The 18,031-nt window shown below is 30.2% G+C and overlaps 1 protein-coding gene across 1 annotated transcript; it reads right to left on the reverse strand.

Moving 5' to 3' along the window:
- Window positions 1-241: 241 nt before the first annotated feature.
- On the reverse strand, window positions 242-7,899 carry LOC111309220 (uncharacterized). Its single transcript, XM_022908198.2, has 5 exons — window positions 6,903-7,899; window positions 3,474-4,374; window positions 1,845-3,213; window positions 1,676-1,759; window positions 242-1,008 (listed from the first exon to the last, which is right to left on the reverse strand). The coding sequence occupies exons 1-5, from the start codon at window positions 7,426-7,428 to the stop codon at window positions 328-330; spliced, it is 3,561 nt and encodes a 1,186-aa protein (XP_022763933.2). The 5' UTR covers window positions 7,429-7,899; the 3' UTR covers window positions 242-327.
- Between the last annotated feature and the right edge of the window lie 10,132 nt (window positions 7,900-18,031).

Below are 18,031 nucleotides of genomic sequence, written 5' to 3' on the forward strand. Positions count from 1 at the left end.
AAATGCCAACTCATAAAAGATAAACGGTAAGTTCATTTATCTGAACCAGAAATAGGAAGACATTAAAACAAAATCATAGCAAGACAACTAGAGCAGAGATGATTCAGAGGGCAACTTCAAATGTTAGATGCATCCAAACAGAAAGTAGTACGTGACGATGATCAAGAATCAAGATGCAAGGATGCCTAATCCAGGAAACCAAATGCCATATCTCATTTTATTTCCTTAATAAAGATAATGATAGGCAACCAAAAAATAATAATAATAATAAAAGGCAATAATAAATTAACAAAAAGCACATTAAAGAACAACAATATAGAAATTGTCTCAACGTGTATTTTCAGGAGAATGATGTATCCGACTTAATATTACGGACTCAGACTCATTTGATCCAGGAATCAAAGCCCCAGATATCTTAGGAGAACCATCTGACAAAATTAAGGAACCACTAATTGCATCATCAAAAGCCTGCCTTTCATTGGCATAACAGACAGACTTATCGCCTTCAGTTTGGTCTATTTCATTTGAATTTTCACCATCAATGGGCATAAGAACAGCCTCTGATGCATTATCAACCAACCTGAAGGAATCCCCAACTACATCCCCTGAAATCATCTGCTCAGACTCGATCTTTTCCACCTCATTGCCATTCAAAACTGGTTTGGGCACCTCTGGGCTCCTATTACCAAAATCAGTATTTGGCAGTTCTGATTTCTCTGGAGAAAGGCTATCCATATGATCTGGCAACTCTCCACTTTGAACTGAAACTAGCAGTTCCATATTCTCCTCAGAAGCAGCAGTTGGAACAGCTTCTCCTTTATGCTGAACTGAATCCAGCATTTCAGAATCAGAAATAAAAACTGGCTCCTCTGCTTCCACAACATGATCGGAACTTTGCTCCTTCCCCTTCTCCTGATTGGACCCTGAAATAAATGCTAATATTCCACCATTGATATTTAGGATAGCACCCATTTGTAGCCTCTGCTTCTTGTAAAGGTCCATGGCTTTCTGCAAGTCAGAAAACAAATGTGAAACACCAACATTAGTTTAGAATCAGAAGTTCAAAGCCGAAATAGAAATTTACTATGTTTGATCTGGGGGAAGAAAAAACTCTTTATCATTCCAGAATGAAGCTGATGAATATCATCACTCAAAACTATAAGAAATATTAGAAATTAGAAAGGGTCTGTGGGGCCAAAATAGGGAAAAAAGCTGGAAAAGGAAGCATTCCCCAGGTCAAATTTTCAGTAAACTACCTAATAAGTCATAATCCTATTCCCCTCCCATACTTTTTGTGTGATCACCGACTTCCAGATGTACTACCCCCTCCCTCACCCAAACACCCTGTTTCCAAAAAAGAAAGAGAAAGAAAAACAATGGAAAACCAAGCATGAAAAAAAAGAAGGGCAAATTCGGAGGCTAAAAGTAGAAAATAGAAGAATGTAAAGTGTTTATATTACAGATCAGTATTCAAAATAAGGAGTAACCACCATATAAGATCTTCCATTTGTCTCCTCCCCCCCACCCCTCCCAACCAAAAAAAAATGCAAACCTAGCCCCTAATAAAAAAAAAAATGTAAGCTTCACTGTTCCCACCAAAAAGGTAACATAAAAGAAAGATCTTAGATACATATATGCATACATGGCCATATACATACATCAGTTTCCCAACTACCTGAAAAACAGAAGCATTAGTTGCAGGAATGAGTGAAGGGCTCAGCATAGCAATTGAAGCCTTTTGTACTGCTTGTCCACCATTCTGATAAAATTCAAGAAAAAACATATATAAGTCAATGCTAAATTAGATATTGAGATAACGAATTACGTAAAAGAAGGTTTTCTACCTTCAAATTCACAAGCATTGTTAAATCTTTAATCAAATTTTCACTTCGCTCCACATTCAGTAAGCTCATGCACCGATCAAACAACTCAGAACCAGCAAGTTCTGTTGAAATGTCAAGCTTAGAAAGATAAAACTGGCAATAATGAGCAGCACCATCATCACTTGATATTTTGGAAGAATCAGGTGATTTGTGTGGAATCTCAGGTGAAAATCTAGAAGATTCTTTTACTGGTGACATGACATCAGATTTTATTTCAAGGCATTTCACCTGAACACCACTATTGCTACTTTCATATTGAGACCTATAACGTTCCTGTCCATTATAAACATCATCAAGAGGGGCCTGCACAGGATGATCCTCTTTCTGAGGTGTTGAGGGCAAGTCAACATCACCATTTTGTCCTTTCCACACATCTGAAGTGGTATCCCATCCCTGACCATTCACTGGATGCCTATTCCGGTCCCATTCAGAGTCCCCAAACATGTGTGCTTCATCCCTAAAAACTACATTATTTCCATCCCAACCATGCAAATGGGCTGGACCAGAGCCATCCATCATATTCTGCCAGCCCATTGGGCGCAAATGGTTGGAAAACCTTTCAGCATCAGGTATATGATAAGGAATCCCAGAGTGATTAATTTCCATCGAGGGTCTAATGCCAAACAGAGATGGAGAAGGAAACTGAGGCATCATAGGTTGAAAACCACCATGGGGCAGCCCAGGTTCGAATGGGAAGAAGCCATTTGGAACAGGTGATGGCCAGTTTGGGGCACCCTGCCAAGGATTTGCTTGCCCTCTTCCAACATTCAAATCACCACCCCTCTTGTAACGGCCACTGATATTAATTCTATTATCTTCTTCCAGAGAACTCATGAAAGAAGGGCTACCAATTCCAGCTCTGAAACCACGTGGATGTGGAATCAAAGATGTCTGACCAGCTCTATTATAAAAGGCAGAATCTGCTTGAGAGGATTCATCCAAAAGAGGCTTATCAGGAGGTAAGTCTTGAATTAGTCTATCCTCAACAGCAGATAATTCTCTGCCACCCATGGAGGCACTGCTCCTCCATCCTGTCTCCTCCACGTCAAGGTTCCACCTAACACCACTTCTATTCATATATTTACGCTCAAGACTTGTTGAAGGAGATCTTTCCATCATACTCATTGGAGAAGCTTTTGAACTTGAGGACCTCTCAATTGGTAACTCCCCAGAATGGCCCTCATCCACTCTACTTGATTTCTCCTTGGATCTGTACTTAGCACCTTTTTCAGATGCTCCAGAAAAACTAGTTGCCTCTCTTGATGATGCTGCTTTGGACTTCTGCTCTGTCATTGAATCTCTATACTTTGAATCTTCTTGCTTCAAATGTCTATAAAAGAAAATAACTCTATATTATACTCTCAACAAAGCACTTGGGAGAGTGGCATGGGGCCATACCCACAAGCACCAAAAATAATTAGAATGCCCACATGTAGTGAGAAAATAAGATCAGCTTAAATTGTCAAACAATAAATATGAAATCTGAGAGAAACTAACAGATACCATACCATTGTTTTTTCAGTTTAAAATTGCATTCATAGATTAAGGAATCAACAATATTGAAGGAGATTTGATAAAGAAACAAAGTACCTATACTCATCAGTCCCACCAGGGGAACTCGAGCTGGAAGAAGTCCTCCTTTTGTTGCTGACCATAGCAGCATCTACGTTGGCTTGGCAAGACTGAGACCTTCCCCTATCAGCATCAAACTCAACTCTACCACTAGTCAATGATTTGTTTTCTATGTCAGTATACTGTTCTTTGGTACCTCTAAATTTAGTATCATTACCATCATCTCGATCATCAGGAGATCTCTTCCTCCCCCTGCTATCTTTGTATCTAGAACTCCATTCATCATGTAACCCATCGCGGTCATGATCAAGATCTCGGCCATAGTCACGATCTTGGTCTCTAACCTTGTCCTGACCATTGTCACGATGATTATGATCTTGATCTCCATCCCAATCACGATCACGGTCATGATCACGATCACAATTGCGGTCACGTTCTCGATAATGGTCACGATCACGATAACGTGCACAGTCCCGATCACGTCCCAAATCTAAGTCTCGATCCCGATCATGTTCCCGCTCCCTGTCACACTCACGCTCCCTAATGCGATCACGGTCACTATCTTGAAACTTGGACTTCTTCTGCCGAACTGCCACAGCATCTTTTTCATCCTTTACATGCCTCTCACTAGACTTACTATTAGCATAATCTCTTGCTGGTCGCTCTTCTCTCAATTTTTCATCTCGGTACTTGTCTTTGCAGTCCATGTCTTCTCGATACTTGCCTTTGTATCTCTCATCCTTGTGCTTCTCATCTTTTACTCTTCCATCCTTCCAAGTATCATTCCTTAGAGACACCTGTCTATCCAAAATACCTCTATTATCTTCCATATGCTTATCCCCATCACCAGAACCATCTCTCCTTTTCCTAACTCGGCTCTCTGATTCAGGACTTTGCAACCGATCTGCTACATTCAACTCTGGAATAACAAAGATAAAAGATATAAAGAATAATTTCACAAGACCAAGTAATTGATAATTAGTATTTCCCACACAACAAAAAGTATAACTTATACAAGAAGCCATTAGATAAAAAATAAAACTCATTTAATGAAAATGACAAACTTCTGGTTTCATTGCATGAAAGTAAAAATAAATTAAGTAATAAGTAGATGTTACCATGAATATTTATTAATCAACTATTTACAGAGGAAGACTCAAAAAACAAAATCTCAATAGTTTAATTCTCATTCCAGCCAACACACGTTGCACATCATCTATCACCAAAAAAAAAAAAAAAAATCAAAAACTAAAACTAAAAACAAAAAAACTCTTCTGGAAATCCCACTTGAAAACGACCATACAGTTTATCAATTTTCACAAATAGAAGAGAAGAACCTAGGGGGAATGCACAATTCAAGATAAGTAACAAAATACCAAGCAGCTAGCAGATCCATATAACACTGATAACGTATAGCATCCAAGCTCAATAGGAAATTTAAAAACAAAAAGCAAAGTGAAAGATTGCAAGCTAAACATTAGAATTCATAAAGCATACAAATAAGACTTAAATAGTCTACTAAAGAGGCAGCAATCACTTTTAAATCTCTGTAAAATCAGAAATCACGCAAAAGCATCAAATTCGTGACACATCCTAACATAGCACTGATATTATTTAAGCCAAAGCATCAAAACTCAACCTTTTATATTAGGTCTGAAACAAAAGTCAGCTCACCACACCGACTAAAACAACCTATTCAGGCCCAAATATAGGTGAATAGATGACCATATTCATAGTGAGATGACTTACCATTGAGCTTATGCAAGAAGGAACATTCTTTGATTACCGGTTGAGGATCTTGACATTGTATTTATTGCCAAATATTTTAAATACAGGACTATTAATAAAAAGTTAGAATTCCCATAATATTTTATTAACCTTCAAAACTCCCTTGAAAGCTCCAACATACCATTTATTGATATCGGAAATACCATCAATTTCAATTTAATGTTGAAGATACCAAAAAACAGTAGACCAGTAAAATGGAAAATGCACTGCTGAAAACTAACCAAAATTTTCAATTTAATATTGGAGATAAAAACAGAAAAAAAAAAAAAAAAAGATAAGCAACCTAATTGACCTACAAGTGCCCATGTGCTATTGCTCTGGTACCCAAAAAAAGGGAGAATGTCAGTGCAGAAAAGAATAATGCATTAAGTTTTAAGGTCAGACATTAGTTGCCTTCTAACAATAATGCAGAAGGGTATAAAAACAAAGCAAAAACCACAGCTTCCAAATATCATAAAAACAAATTTATAGAAACAATCTTCTCCCACTAATTTTAACTATGTCAGCTACTCTTTAAATTCCTCAACCCAGCTTCTCATCCCTGCAAACACAAACATCTACTTTTCTTCTTTCTCTCATGCAACAAATAAAATTCCTAAATCACCTAACTCTTAACACTTAAGAATTATGTAGTTTGAAGTTACACTTCCTTATATAAAAAATCCCATATTAATCTCTTAAACAAATAAAAATAAAAATCAACTTCAAATGCTTTGTGAGAGTCAAAAAAATATAAAACCATGGATGTGTTAGTGAGACATTAATTAAGACCAGCTTTCTTCAGAAATATATATGTATATATATTATAAAGTTAAAAATAGTTGAAATTTCAATTTTATTCTTTCTACTGATTAACAATGGATAGTCATTAATTACAAAGGCAAAACCCAAATTATAAAGAGTTTTAAAGAGGATTTTTAAGCTAATAGCAGAGAAAAAAAGGTCTAACAAACAAAATAAAATATAATAGCATCCTATCACTCAACAAGCATTATGCCACTTATTACAAGATCTTAGTTCATCATGTAACATTGGCAAAATGTTATGTCTATGAATGCAATCCCACTGATACAGTCAAATTGGATTGCTATCATGAAGATACAAGACTATAACAACAAGCAAGTGCGAAAAGTAGAACTTGATCATGATATCCCAAAAACTCAAAGTACATTAGTTTAATTCACTAAGAATATGTGAGGAAACCTACGGCATGAACTTACATACATACTGGTACATAGATTGAAAGCAAATGCACAAGAAAGTCAAGCAAAGCTTTGGGTGGAATCAGTCTACTAGGACATAAAACTGCTAAGAGAGCGAAATGATTGCAAACATAGTGGAAAATGAATTGAATAGTAAGTGAAAATCTGGACAAAATAGGCTACATTATAACAAAAACAGCTTTACCGTCCTCAGACATAATTCGTTTTCTTTCTGACAACAATTAGAAACATAAATATTTTACCCTTTCAATGCATAATATGTTAACTTCTTAAACCAAATAAAAAAAACAAGTCTACTAACTGGGAAGAAAATAAGATAACAATCAATCGCAATATACACTACCTAAAAACAAACAAAAAAACAAAGCACAAAAACAATTAGAAATGCACATACGTTATTGCAACTAACCAACCAACAAACAATAAGTTACCTTACCAGTTTTTTCAGTGGATTGTTTTACAGTGCGGCGTTCTTCACTCTCAATCAACCTATCAATCTTGCCTTCTTTACCTTTCTTCTCTCTCTCCCTTTCCTCCTTTCTACTGGATTCTCCATGCTTCCCCTCACTCTTTCCCCTCTTTGCATCATCTCTTTCCACATCCCCTTGTCTCTTACTCTTTGATTCACTAGAAGCTTTAGACTTCTTGTCTCCTTTACCATCATCCTCACCGCCATTCCACCTGTCGCTTACTCCATCATCTGCCTTATCTTTGCGCCGCTTCGAGGAACTGTACTCTTCCACATACTCGCCATTCCCCGAACTCCAGAGGTCCTTACTGGTCTCCTTCGAATTGAGCTTTCTCTTCTCACCGGATCCCGACTCCTTCGAAATCCAGCCACTGCTCTCCTCCTTAGTCTTCTTTTCCTTCTCCTTTAATCCCGAATCTTTCTCCGAATCTGAGTAGTCCCTAGCATCACTTGAACTATGCTTGCTAGATTTGTGCCTTGAACTTCGCGTCATCACCGGAGCCAACTACGAAAACTCAATAAAACCCTAACTGGAAAATAAAAATAAAAAGGGGACACAAAACTCTCCGAATAAAAAGTCAAAACCCTACTCCCAAATCAACATTCAATATAAAAAACCCTAATTAGAATCTTCAAACAGAAAACTAACGGCGATTGTCGAAACGGGCAAAAAAAAAAATACTGGAAACCCTAATAGCGCAGAATAGGAGTGAAGTCCGTGTGAACCCTAACGAAGAAAGAGAGGGAAAGGTTAACGTAGAGAACAGATCAGAGAGTGGAGGCGGGGGCGGTTGGGGAGAATGGGATCGAAAATGAGGGAAATTACGAGGGAGCCAGGGCAGGGAAGAAAGATTTTTGGGGTTTTGAAAAGGAGATGGGGTCGTTTTGGGAATACACGTGGAAGAGAAAGTAACTTTGAAGACGGGAGAAAAAGAGGTGCACTTTGTGTGTTAATGGCCTTTTTTTTTTGTCGTTTATTGTGTCCGAGTTAATAAATCGCTGGGTACAGGTGGGAAAATTTTGTCAATCTGACAGGATTACCCCTCCATGGTTACTCGTATTACGGTCTTATCCTTGGCTTTGCTCGGCTGGATGCGGTTTTCCAATCAATTAATTTTTAACCGTCAATAATCGGTTTATTTAACCGAAAGGTTATTTTGGTATCTTTGACAACTAGTTTTTTTTCCCGTGTCATGTACAGAATTTTTATTATATTTTTAATAATTTAAAATTTTAATTGATATTAATTTTTATATTATATATAAATAAGTAAAAATATTTATAATCATCTACAATTTATAATTTAAAATTACAAAAATTATCTATATATATAAATTATTATAAAAAAATTTAAATAAGCATTATGAAAGTTTGAATTATAAAAATAAAATTACATACAAATCTCAATTAAAAAGTTAATATTTTGTTTACAGTTACATCTACTCTTAAAAATATATAATATTTTAGTATAAAAATTAAGATTTACATATGTGATATGTCATGAATGACTTTTTCATATTTAATTTTGAAACTTTATCATGTTTAACTTTTCTAATAAAAATCTAATTATTTTATTTTTTATTAAAAAAATATGGACTGTGAGAAAGAAATCACAAATATATATTTGATAATTATTTAATTTTTAAAAATATAATTTATTCAAGTTTATTATTAAATTAAAATAAAAGATGTTAATATAATTTTAAATTTAAATATGTGTGTAATTTTAAATTGAGATAAATAATTTTTTTATTTTAAATCAAAAGAAAATAATGTTTAAAAAAATCTTAAGAAAATAAAGGCAAAAAAAATGATAAACATCGGTGCTTCAACTACAATTTTATTTATTTAAATTTATATGAATATTGATTTAAACAATGTATAATTTTTTATGACTACTAAAATTTAGAGATTTAACTTTCAAAAGCTATTTAAATTTTGTATTTCATATATATGAGCAAAAGTGAAGTATGAAATATGTTGTTTAGGTTTAAATTAGGATACTTATATACTTTGAAAGATTTAGATAAATGTAAATTGTGAAAGTTTAAAATTTTTAAAAATTGAATAATTGATTAAATAAATTTATTTAGAACTATCCTATGTGTCAATAATATGGATTATTTATTTAAGCATCAATGTAAATAAATATTATCAAAATTTTATGTATGTTGTAATATAATATTATATATGATATATAATATATGATAAGATATATAACATCAATGCAATCATCAAAATAATTTTATTATCAAGATGTTTTGAAATCATTTTTTTATTAATAATCACTAATTTTTAAAAATTAAAAATTATTTTATTTAATATTTTTAAAAATTAAAAATTATTTTATTAAACTTATAAAAATAATCATATATATTATCATAGTTACACAAATTAATAATTTTAATATTATTTAAAAATAATTATTTATAAAATATTAATAATATTTTATTTATTTTATAATTAAATATAATTAAATTATATATACGAATAAATATATTTATTGATAGGTAAATAAATTTTTATAATATAAATTATGTAGAAAAACATTTAAATTAAAAAATTAAATTAATTTATTAAATTCATAATAAAAGAAAAATAAAAAATTTTATATTATATAAAATATTTAAAAAAAATTATTTTTAATTTTTTACAAGAAATATTAATTTGAAAATTAAAAATTTATATAATATAAAATAATTATAATTTTAAGAAAAAAATAAATTTTTAATTCACATATTAAATAAATAATATTAATTATTATTAATTTTACATATCATTTTATTTCGATAATAAAAATTTTTACACTTTTGTATAGGAATTAAATTACTTTAAAAATAATGATTCTATCACTTTTGATAATTTAAAATCATCGACACATTGAATTATGAATATCTACCTAATATAATAATTTAATTACTATATATAAATTATAATAAATTTTAGAATAATTACTTTGTACCTAACACTCTTTAAAAAACTTATAACAAAGGAAAAATACGAAAGAATATGGATTTCATGTAAAACAAAATATTGCAAGCTGAATATTAATTAATGGTTAATTGTCATTATTAATTTTTGAAAATCATCCCTAAATGCCATGCTTTGAACGTGCGAGGTCAAAACCAACCCAATTACATGAGAATTTTCAAAACTGAATCAATAATTAAATGCTTAATGAGTTTCAATAAATTCAGTTAAAAATGAAACTAAAAACATTTTGTAAATCTATTTTCTATAATTTTATCATTAAGTTTTTTTTTTATAATAATAAAATGCAATGATAACAATGAAAAAAAAAAAGGGTAGGCACAGAGATTTGTCTCAACGAAGTGGATTTGCAAATTTTTATTAAGAAAAAGAAAGTCTAAAATTTTGCTGGTACGTCTATTGCAGAATAATAACCTATAAAATAAAAAATAAGCTAAAATAAAAAAATGTAAACTTTAAACTTTATTTTAGATAAATTTTTATAATTTTATTGCATTCAAACAAATTGTTAATATTTAATTTATATATAAATAAATTTTTAATTTTTAATTTTGATTCAAATAAGTCTTTAAACTTTTAATTTGTAAATAAATAAACTCATAATATAAATTATTTTTTATTTAAAATAAATTTTTATTTAAAAAAATTTAAATATAAAAACTTATTTGAATACAAAAAAAATATAAAAATTTATTAAAAAAAATTCAAGAAATTTTTAGTATTTTAACCAAAATTATAATTCTGAATTATAACAAAATGAAAGCGCTGACATGACAATGATGTTGGATCATGAACGGAAAGATACCCGAAAAAACCAATTGGTGAGTAGCTAAAATGGAAAAAAATGTTTGGAGATGGCAAGGGAGAGAGAGAGTGACATTTGTGAGGACATGGAGTGATGGTTTAAATCGAATTTAATTTGATTTTTTAAAATAATTTATAATATTATAAAATTTTAAATTTTAACTAAAATTTAAACTAATTTTTTATATTTATTTGATTTTATCTGAATTAAAATTTATTGATTTAGTTTGGTTTTTTTATTCTTAAAATTTAAAATTTAATTATTTATATATTATTTTAATATATTTAAATAGATTTGGACATAAAATAAATTTTATTTTATAAAAATTTAAAATATTATAAAAATTAATAAAATATATAATTTGATTAGGTTTAATTTTTTTTTATTTTTCATTTCATAATTTTAAATTTGATTTGAATCTAATATATCCATTTAATACATAAATTTAATCTAAACTAAATAAAAAAAATCGATTAAGAACATTACAATTAGATCTGATAATTTTAGATACGATATGATGACATGTTATGAAAACAATACATAATAAATCATGTATGTGTTTTGTATAATCATGTTTCATATTTTAATAGCATTGACACGTTTAAGACATGATGTTGCACATGTTGTGTTTCGTGTCTTACACGTGTTATACATTTAAAACACGACTAATTAATTAATTATATTTTAATCATATTATCGTGTTAACACATATAAATGACACGTTTATAACACGTATATAATTGTGTTTTAGTGTTTCTATTATATTATCATTTTGATTTAATGTTAAATTGTTGATTAGATATTTTAGTATTAATCGTGTTAATCATGTATAATCATATTAATCGTATTGTGTCGTGTCATGTTACTCATTTTAAAAATAAATTAAAATATAGTAATCGTATCGTATCACGTGTAATGCGTATAACAAACGTATCACATTCGTGTTTTACTTGTTGATGTCATTTAAATATTCATATTGTGTTCGTGTTAAAATAATTCATGTAATATTTAAAATCGTATATGATATAAAATACGATACAATAACACAAATTATCAAATTCATCTCTTAATCAATATTTGTGGTAACAAACAACAGGACGATGGATCTATTTTGAGCTTTTTTGAAAGATTACCCATTTCCATTATAAAAGTGCCCTTTAATTAGATAGTAACGACGTTGTTTTTAACCTACTCCGTAAGTTTTATAATCTTAATTTATGACATGGAATTCAATTAGAAAAAAAAAATCATATTCAATAAATAAATAATAATTTGGTTTCAAATTATTTGGATGTTATTAACTTTCATTAAGTTTAAGACAAAAATTTTAATTTTAATGTATTTAATATTAAATTTTAAAATTTTTTTATAAAATTAAAAATTCATAATTATTAATGTTAAAAAGTAAAAAAATTAAAAAATATATAATTTTAAAATATAAAATAAGAATTTTAGATGTTAAAAAAAAAGAATATAATTTTGAAATATTTCAAAAATAAAAAATGGATAAAGAAAATGTGATGGAATGGGTAAAAAAGTTTAATATTTAATACACTATTAGTACAGACAGAGATTTTATATAACCTTGACCTAGTGATAAAGAAAAAGTTTTAGAATCTTGAGATTTTAGGTTTAAGTCATAATATTTAAGGTTTTGGTTGTTTAGTTAAGTTCTAATTTGTTAGTTGATTATTAAGTGATGTAATATTTGATTGCAAGTGAAAATTAAAAAAATATTATATATTATCAATTAATCAAACAATAATAATTCATTAATGAAATTTTAAAAAAATTAAAATTTTTATTATATTTATTTTAAAGATTAATAAAATTTTATGTTTAATTATTAATGGAATAGATCATGTGTACAATTATACAGAATGACAATAAGGACAACTTAACTGTCAACTTTTCGGCTATCACCTAAAAACCAAACTTTGCCTTACCTAAAGTTATAAAAATATTGCTAATTTTTGGGTTTGAAATCATTGCTTTTATATCTAGTATTGGTTATAATTCAAAAAACATTGTGTATTCTTAATAAGAGAGAGAAGGATTAAAGATTTATGAGATATTACATTGTTCAAAAAATCGTAAATGCTGTTGGAGTAAAAGATTGTCAACAAGGAAGTTTCATGGTAAATGCATCACGTATATACTCATAAATAAATTTGAATAGAATAAAAAAAAAAAAAAAAACATTTCCCGGTTATTTCATGGTGGCATTGGAGAGAAGAGAGCAAGTGACATATAAAAAGCAAGTGAAGTGAAGAAATGTGGAATGTGAAGGAACACATGTTAAGGGGTGACGAAGAAGAGAGAGCAGAAAGCTTTCTAGATGAAGAATCTGAAGGCTTCAGGTCTTTCTCTCCTACACGGGTACTCTTTCTTCTTCATTCCTTTTGAACACTTAAAATTTCACTTTCTTCAGAATTCATGTTTCCTTTAGTGATTCAATCTGGGTATTTTTTATATGGAGCAGAGAGTGTACACATTTGCCACTTGTTTACTTTCGGGTCTTGTTCTTATATATGTTTCTGGTATGATCATTGAATTCTTTTTCCTTTCTCTTTTTTGTCATTTGAAATTCGAATGTATGATTAAAATCTCAAGTGGTGGACTCCAAGACATTAATGGTTCAATGGAAATTACCATCATTGATCTTTAGTCTTTACAGTTCAGGAATTTTAGAGACCTTGGGTTGTAGCTCTTAGGTGAATGGGGTGCCTTTGATATAATTTATGGGTTCATCTTGGAAAACATTATAGCTCAGTTGCAATTATAAAGTAAGTGCCTTAAAAAATTGTAATACTGATAAGTTTATGACATTATCTTTACAACTTCTTGTTTCTTTTGCAGTCACTTATTATGTTTGCCAAACCCATCAAATTTGCAGTGTTGTTCACCTTCGGCAATGTCTTAGCAGTTGGAAGGTGGGTTGAATGATTCCGTAAGTCTAACCGGCTTTTCAACATTATACTCTCAAACAAAAGATTTTGGTTTAATTAAGTCAAGGATGCTACTTCTGGACATCATAACAAAAGAATAATGCTTCAACCTATGAGTGTTAGCATAATTGGTGTAAATCTGGGTCTTATATTTATAGACACTAAATTTGTTTGAGATTCAATGAATTGGGGCTTTCGATTTAAATTTGTAGGCTTGAGCTTTTAGGTCAAGGCCTAATTTTGATTTCTTGAGCCCAGAGCCCAAATTCATTATTAGGCCTAAACCCATTGTTTTATTTTTACTTTTATTTTTATTCTATTATTTAGTTTTATAATTAAATATTAAACAAAATATATAATTTTTTTTAAAAAAAGAAAAAGGATAAGACAATGGTGCCGTGCATGGCAACATTAGCCTCTTATCCTAGCCACTTGACCTTGAGCCACACCTACCTTTAACAATCCCTTGAGACCCTACAACCCTTGAACCCTAACCCTAAGCTGCACCTACTCTTATACCTAGCCATACCTTGCACCATGCCTTAAGACCCATACCTTATAACCATTTACCCTAGTAGTGGGGGTGTATGACCGGAGCTTTATAAATAGAGTTCCATGGCGGCAAACCAAAAAAGAAAGGGAGGAGACTTTACCTTAAAAACCTTACCCAAAAATACCCTGCCAAAAAAATACCACGAGAAAACTTTCCAAAAAAAACCAAAAAGCCATTATCAAAAAATTTGCAACTAGAACAAAAAAAAAATCCCAAGCTAAACAAACAAAAAAATAGTTCCTTGGGAACGAGGAACCCCAGTGCCAACTTCACAAAAAAAGAAAAAAATAAAAAAAAAATTTAACCAAAAATATAAAGGTCGATCTATGAGGTTTATGGGTGTTTGAGAAGAAAATGAGGCTAGATCGAGGTAGAGGAGAGTGTGGGGAGTTTTTTAGTTCTTTTTTTAGGTTTTTTAATTATCGGCATGGTGATCAACAACAGGCAATGAACTAGGTGACGGCCAACACAGTGTTGGGTGGTTAGCTTCTGGGAATTAGCTGGCCACCTAGTTTTTTGGTTGGGAGAGTTTGAATTTTTTTTTTTAAATAAAAGACGAAATGAGCTAAAAAAATAGAGCTTTTATATAGGAGAAACATGGGCCAAAATGATGTCATTTTAAACCCAATGATTCGTGTGGTAGCCCGTAACCTGATTTAGGGTCCGCGTAACGATCTGGCCACCTACCTCCTTCATCAACCCTTAACTGGTTCAGTTGAACCACTACTAAACTGTCACCTTGACCAGCCTGATCGAATTACTCGTTGACCAGACCATGATCAATCAGGTCCGGATATTTTTTTGTTTTTTTTCTTTTGTATTTTTTGTATTTTTTTATTTATATACTTTATTTTCATCATTTTAAGTTTTTATTATTATGTTTAAAATTTTAAATTTTCTAAGATAAATATTTGTTTTAATAATAATAATAATAATAATAATAATAATATGAACAAATAACAAAAAAATAAAGTTTAAAATTTTCATAATTTTATTAGAAAATTAAAATAAACCTTATAGAATAATATAATAAAAAAATAACTAAAGATAATAACACTAACAATAATAAAAAATGGAAATGATTTCTAAACTTTTGATAATTTAAAATTTGGAGAAATAAAAAAGGAAAAAAAAAACATAGTAAAAATAATAAAAAATATAAAAGGAGAATTTTTATTCGATGATGAGATTTTAAGGTATTTCGAATAATGATACCTACGAAATTTTTAAGTGAGAAATTTTTTTTTAAATACTACCAACATATTGGAGTATTTATAAAGGATTTTCAATGCAATAAAAATTTTTCTTTTTTTCTATGAAATAAAATAAAAATTAACTAAAAATTATTAATAAGAATAAAAATTAACTAAAATTATTAATAACAATAATAACAAAAGGAAAAAGAAAATTTTGCCTTATGATGGGATTTTAAGATACTCTAACTATGTTTTTTGTTCATTTTTCATTTTATTTTTCTATATATATATAATTTTCAATAAATTAGGATATATTTGCATACATGATAATACATTGCACTTCATGCATAAGCTTTATTCCTAAGCTCAGCCCCTTATACGAGAAAGTAAAGTACATATACTCTCGTGAGATGTTAACCTCCGTAATGACAAGCGAAATACTTTTACTCAAATTAAACCCATTTTGTTTGTACCTTATAATAGGTGAGGATCAGGATGTCTTGCTAGTTCAATGTGGATGACAATGAGGAACAATTTAGGAACCTCTAGATATGTGTCAATCCGAACTAAGCATGTAATAAGATGGAGGAAACTAACTTTAGATAGAGCCTCGCCCGTATGGTTGTAGAAAATACCTAAGTCCAAAACTTATAAGATTAAAAGTTGTGTGTTAAAAAAAACAAAACAAAAAAAAACTTAAAAAAAAATTTTTCCAATCCTAAACCACATCCTCACACTAACTCAATTTTGTTTTTTTTTTCTTTTACATAAATCATATCATACAGTTTCACATTAAGGTATTTGCTTTAGGACATCTTTTTTCTTTAAAATTTTTCATAGATCTTATAAAACTACAGATTTATTCATCATCTGTGAGTATCCCATGTGAGTCATATAATGAAGTATATGTTTGGTTGAAAGAAGTCCAATAAAAGAATGAAGATTGTTTACCTATCAATTATGTGTCTGAGTTGCCTGAAAAAATGCTTTTGGCTCTTACACAGAATAATTTAGAAGACTTAGCCATTATCTGGGGTTAGTTAAGTGAATAAAGGAAAGAAAGATTTTGTAAAAAATATGGGTAAATTGTATCCTTTATTCCGGTAGTGATTAAGAAATAGTTAATTAAGGCAGCTATACAATTTTGGAATAAGTCCTATAGATGCTTCACTTTTAATCAGAAAAATGTGGTGTCAGCCATGGAAAAGTACTCATTTTTATTTAGGATAAAATTATAGTGTCCAAATAAAGTATTTACCTAAAAGTCAAAATCAGGTTATCGAAGAAAGTTGGTCAAGCTTATGGGGGTTAAAGTGAAAACCATAGATTCATTCGCAAAGCCTAAAGGTGAACCTATTTTTATCCATTGGAACTTTTTTTAGAATTTTGTTTAAGGGCATTTTGATAATGATCAAAGCATGGTTGTATTTGTTTTGGTATTGTATGGCATGATGGTCTTCCTAAAGACTTTGGGCTACATCGAGATAATCGTGGTGAATTTTTTGAGCAAATTGAAACCTAAGTAATTAATCTTATACTAGCAGTCTTCGCCAAAACCATCAAATCATTAAATTTTTATCAATGGATTAAAAAAAGATGTTTCATAGAGTGTGCACCATTATTGTATGTATAGGTTAAAAGTCATTTTCAAGTGTAAGAAAAGTGCACTCTTAAAGCCTTATCTTCAAAACAAAACTCCAATCGAAGAATTTTGTAAAAGCCAATGACCGACATCAAAGACTAAAAAAAAATGGATTTTATTCTTACAAAGGCTTATCGACGATGAAATAGAATGGATGGCACCATAGGTGTCTCGCATGCCTATATTGTATTGAGGAAATAAACCATGGATACCACTATTAAGACTATAGGGTGTGGTAAATTACACTCCATTGATGGTACTTAAGTAATTTGGTATAAAGTAGTTTGTTCTTGCCACTCATTGTTTGGCTCAAGTAGATTCACTTATTGAGATCTAATCCACCAAGAACATTGAAGCAGTTAATCCAAGTATAGAAAGAAATGAAAGATGAGATTAAGGCCTCTCATTGACAAAGTCACTCTTTACCATATTTGGAGAGCAAAGTGACTCAAAGACATAGTGCACTATCCTAATGATAGCTCACATCAATCGTATAACCCTTTGGCAGAAGTGCAATTATTGAAAGTTGAGATTGTTAGATAAGAAATGAAAGCTAAAAAAGAGGAAATAAAAAAAAAATTTAAACTTTACGATAAGATATGAAACATAGGTACCAAAGAATAGACTGAAGAAGGTCATAAAAGAACAGGATGTGACCAATAATGATTTCAAAACTCTATACTAAGAAAACAAAAAATTACGAGTCTAATTCAAGATTGGAAAGTTACCAAATTTTACTTTAGTCAATAATGTGAAATGGAAAGCTTCGAGAAGAGATGAATCAATGAAAAGACAAAGCTCAAGAAAAATAAGAAAATGCCACTAGAATTTTTTTAGAATGCCATAATAAAGAGAGATTATACTCTATAGCCAGCGAGATTGTGGAATGCCAGAAAGAAAATAAGAGGTTGAAGACTATGCTTGCAAAGAAAAGAAGAAAGCACATTGAAATACTGAATGA

This window comes from Durio zibethinus, chromosome 9 (genome assembly GCF_047325235.1).
Source record: "Durio zibethinus cultivar Kanyao isolate XHJ-2024 chromosome 9, ASM4732523v1, whole genome shotgun sequence".
NCBI lineage: Eukaryota > Viridiplantae > Streptophyta > Magnoliopsida > Malvales > Malvaceae > Durio > Durio zibethinus.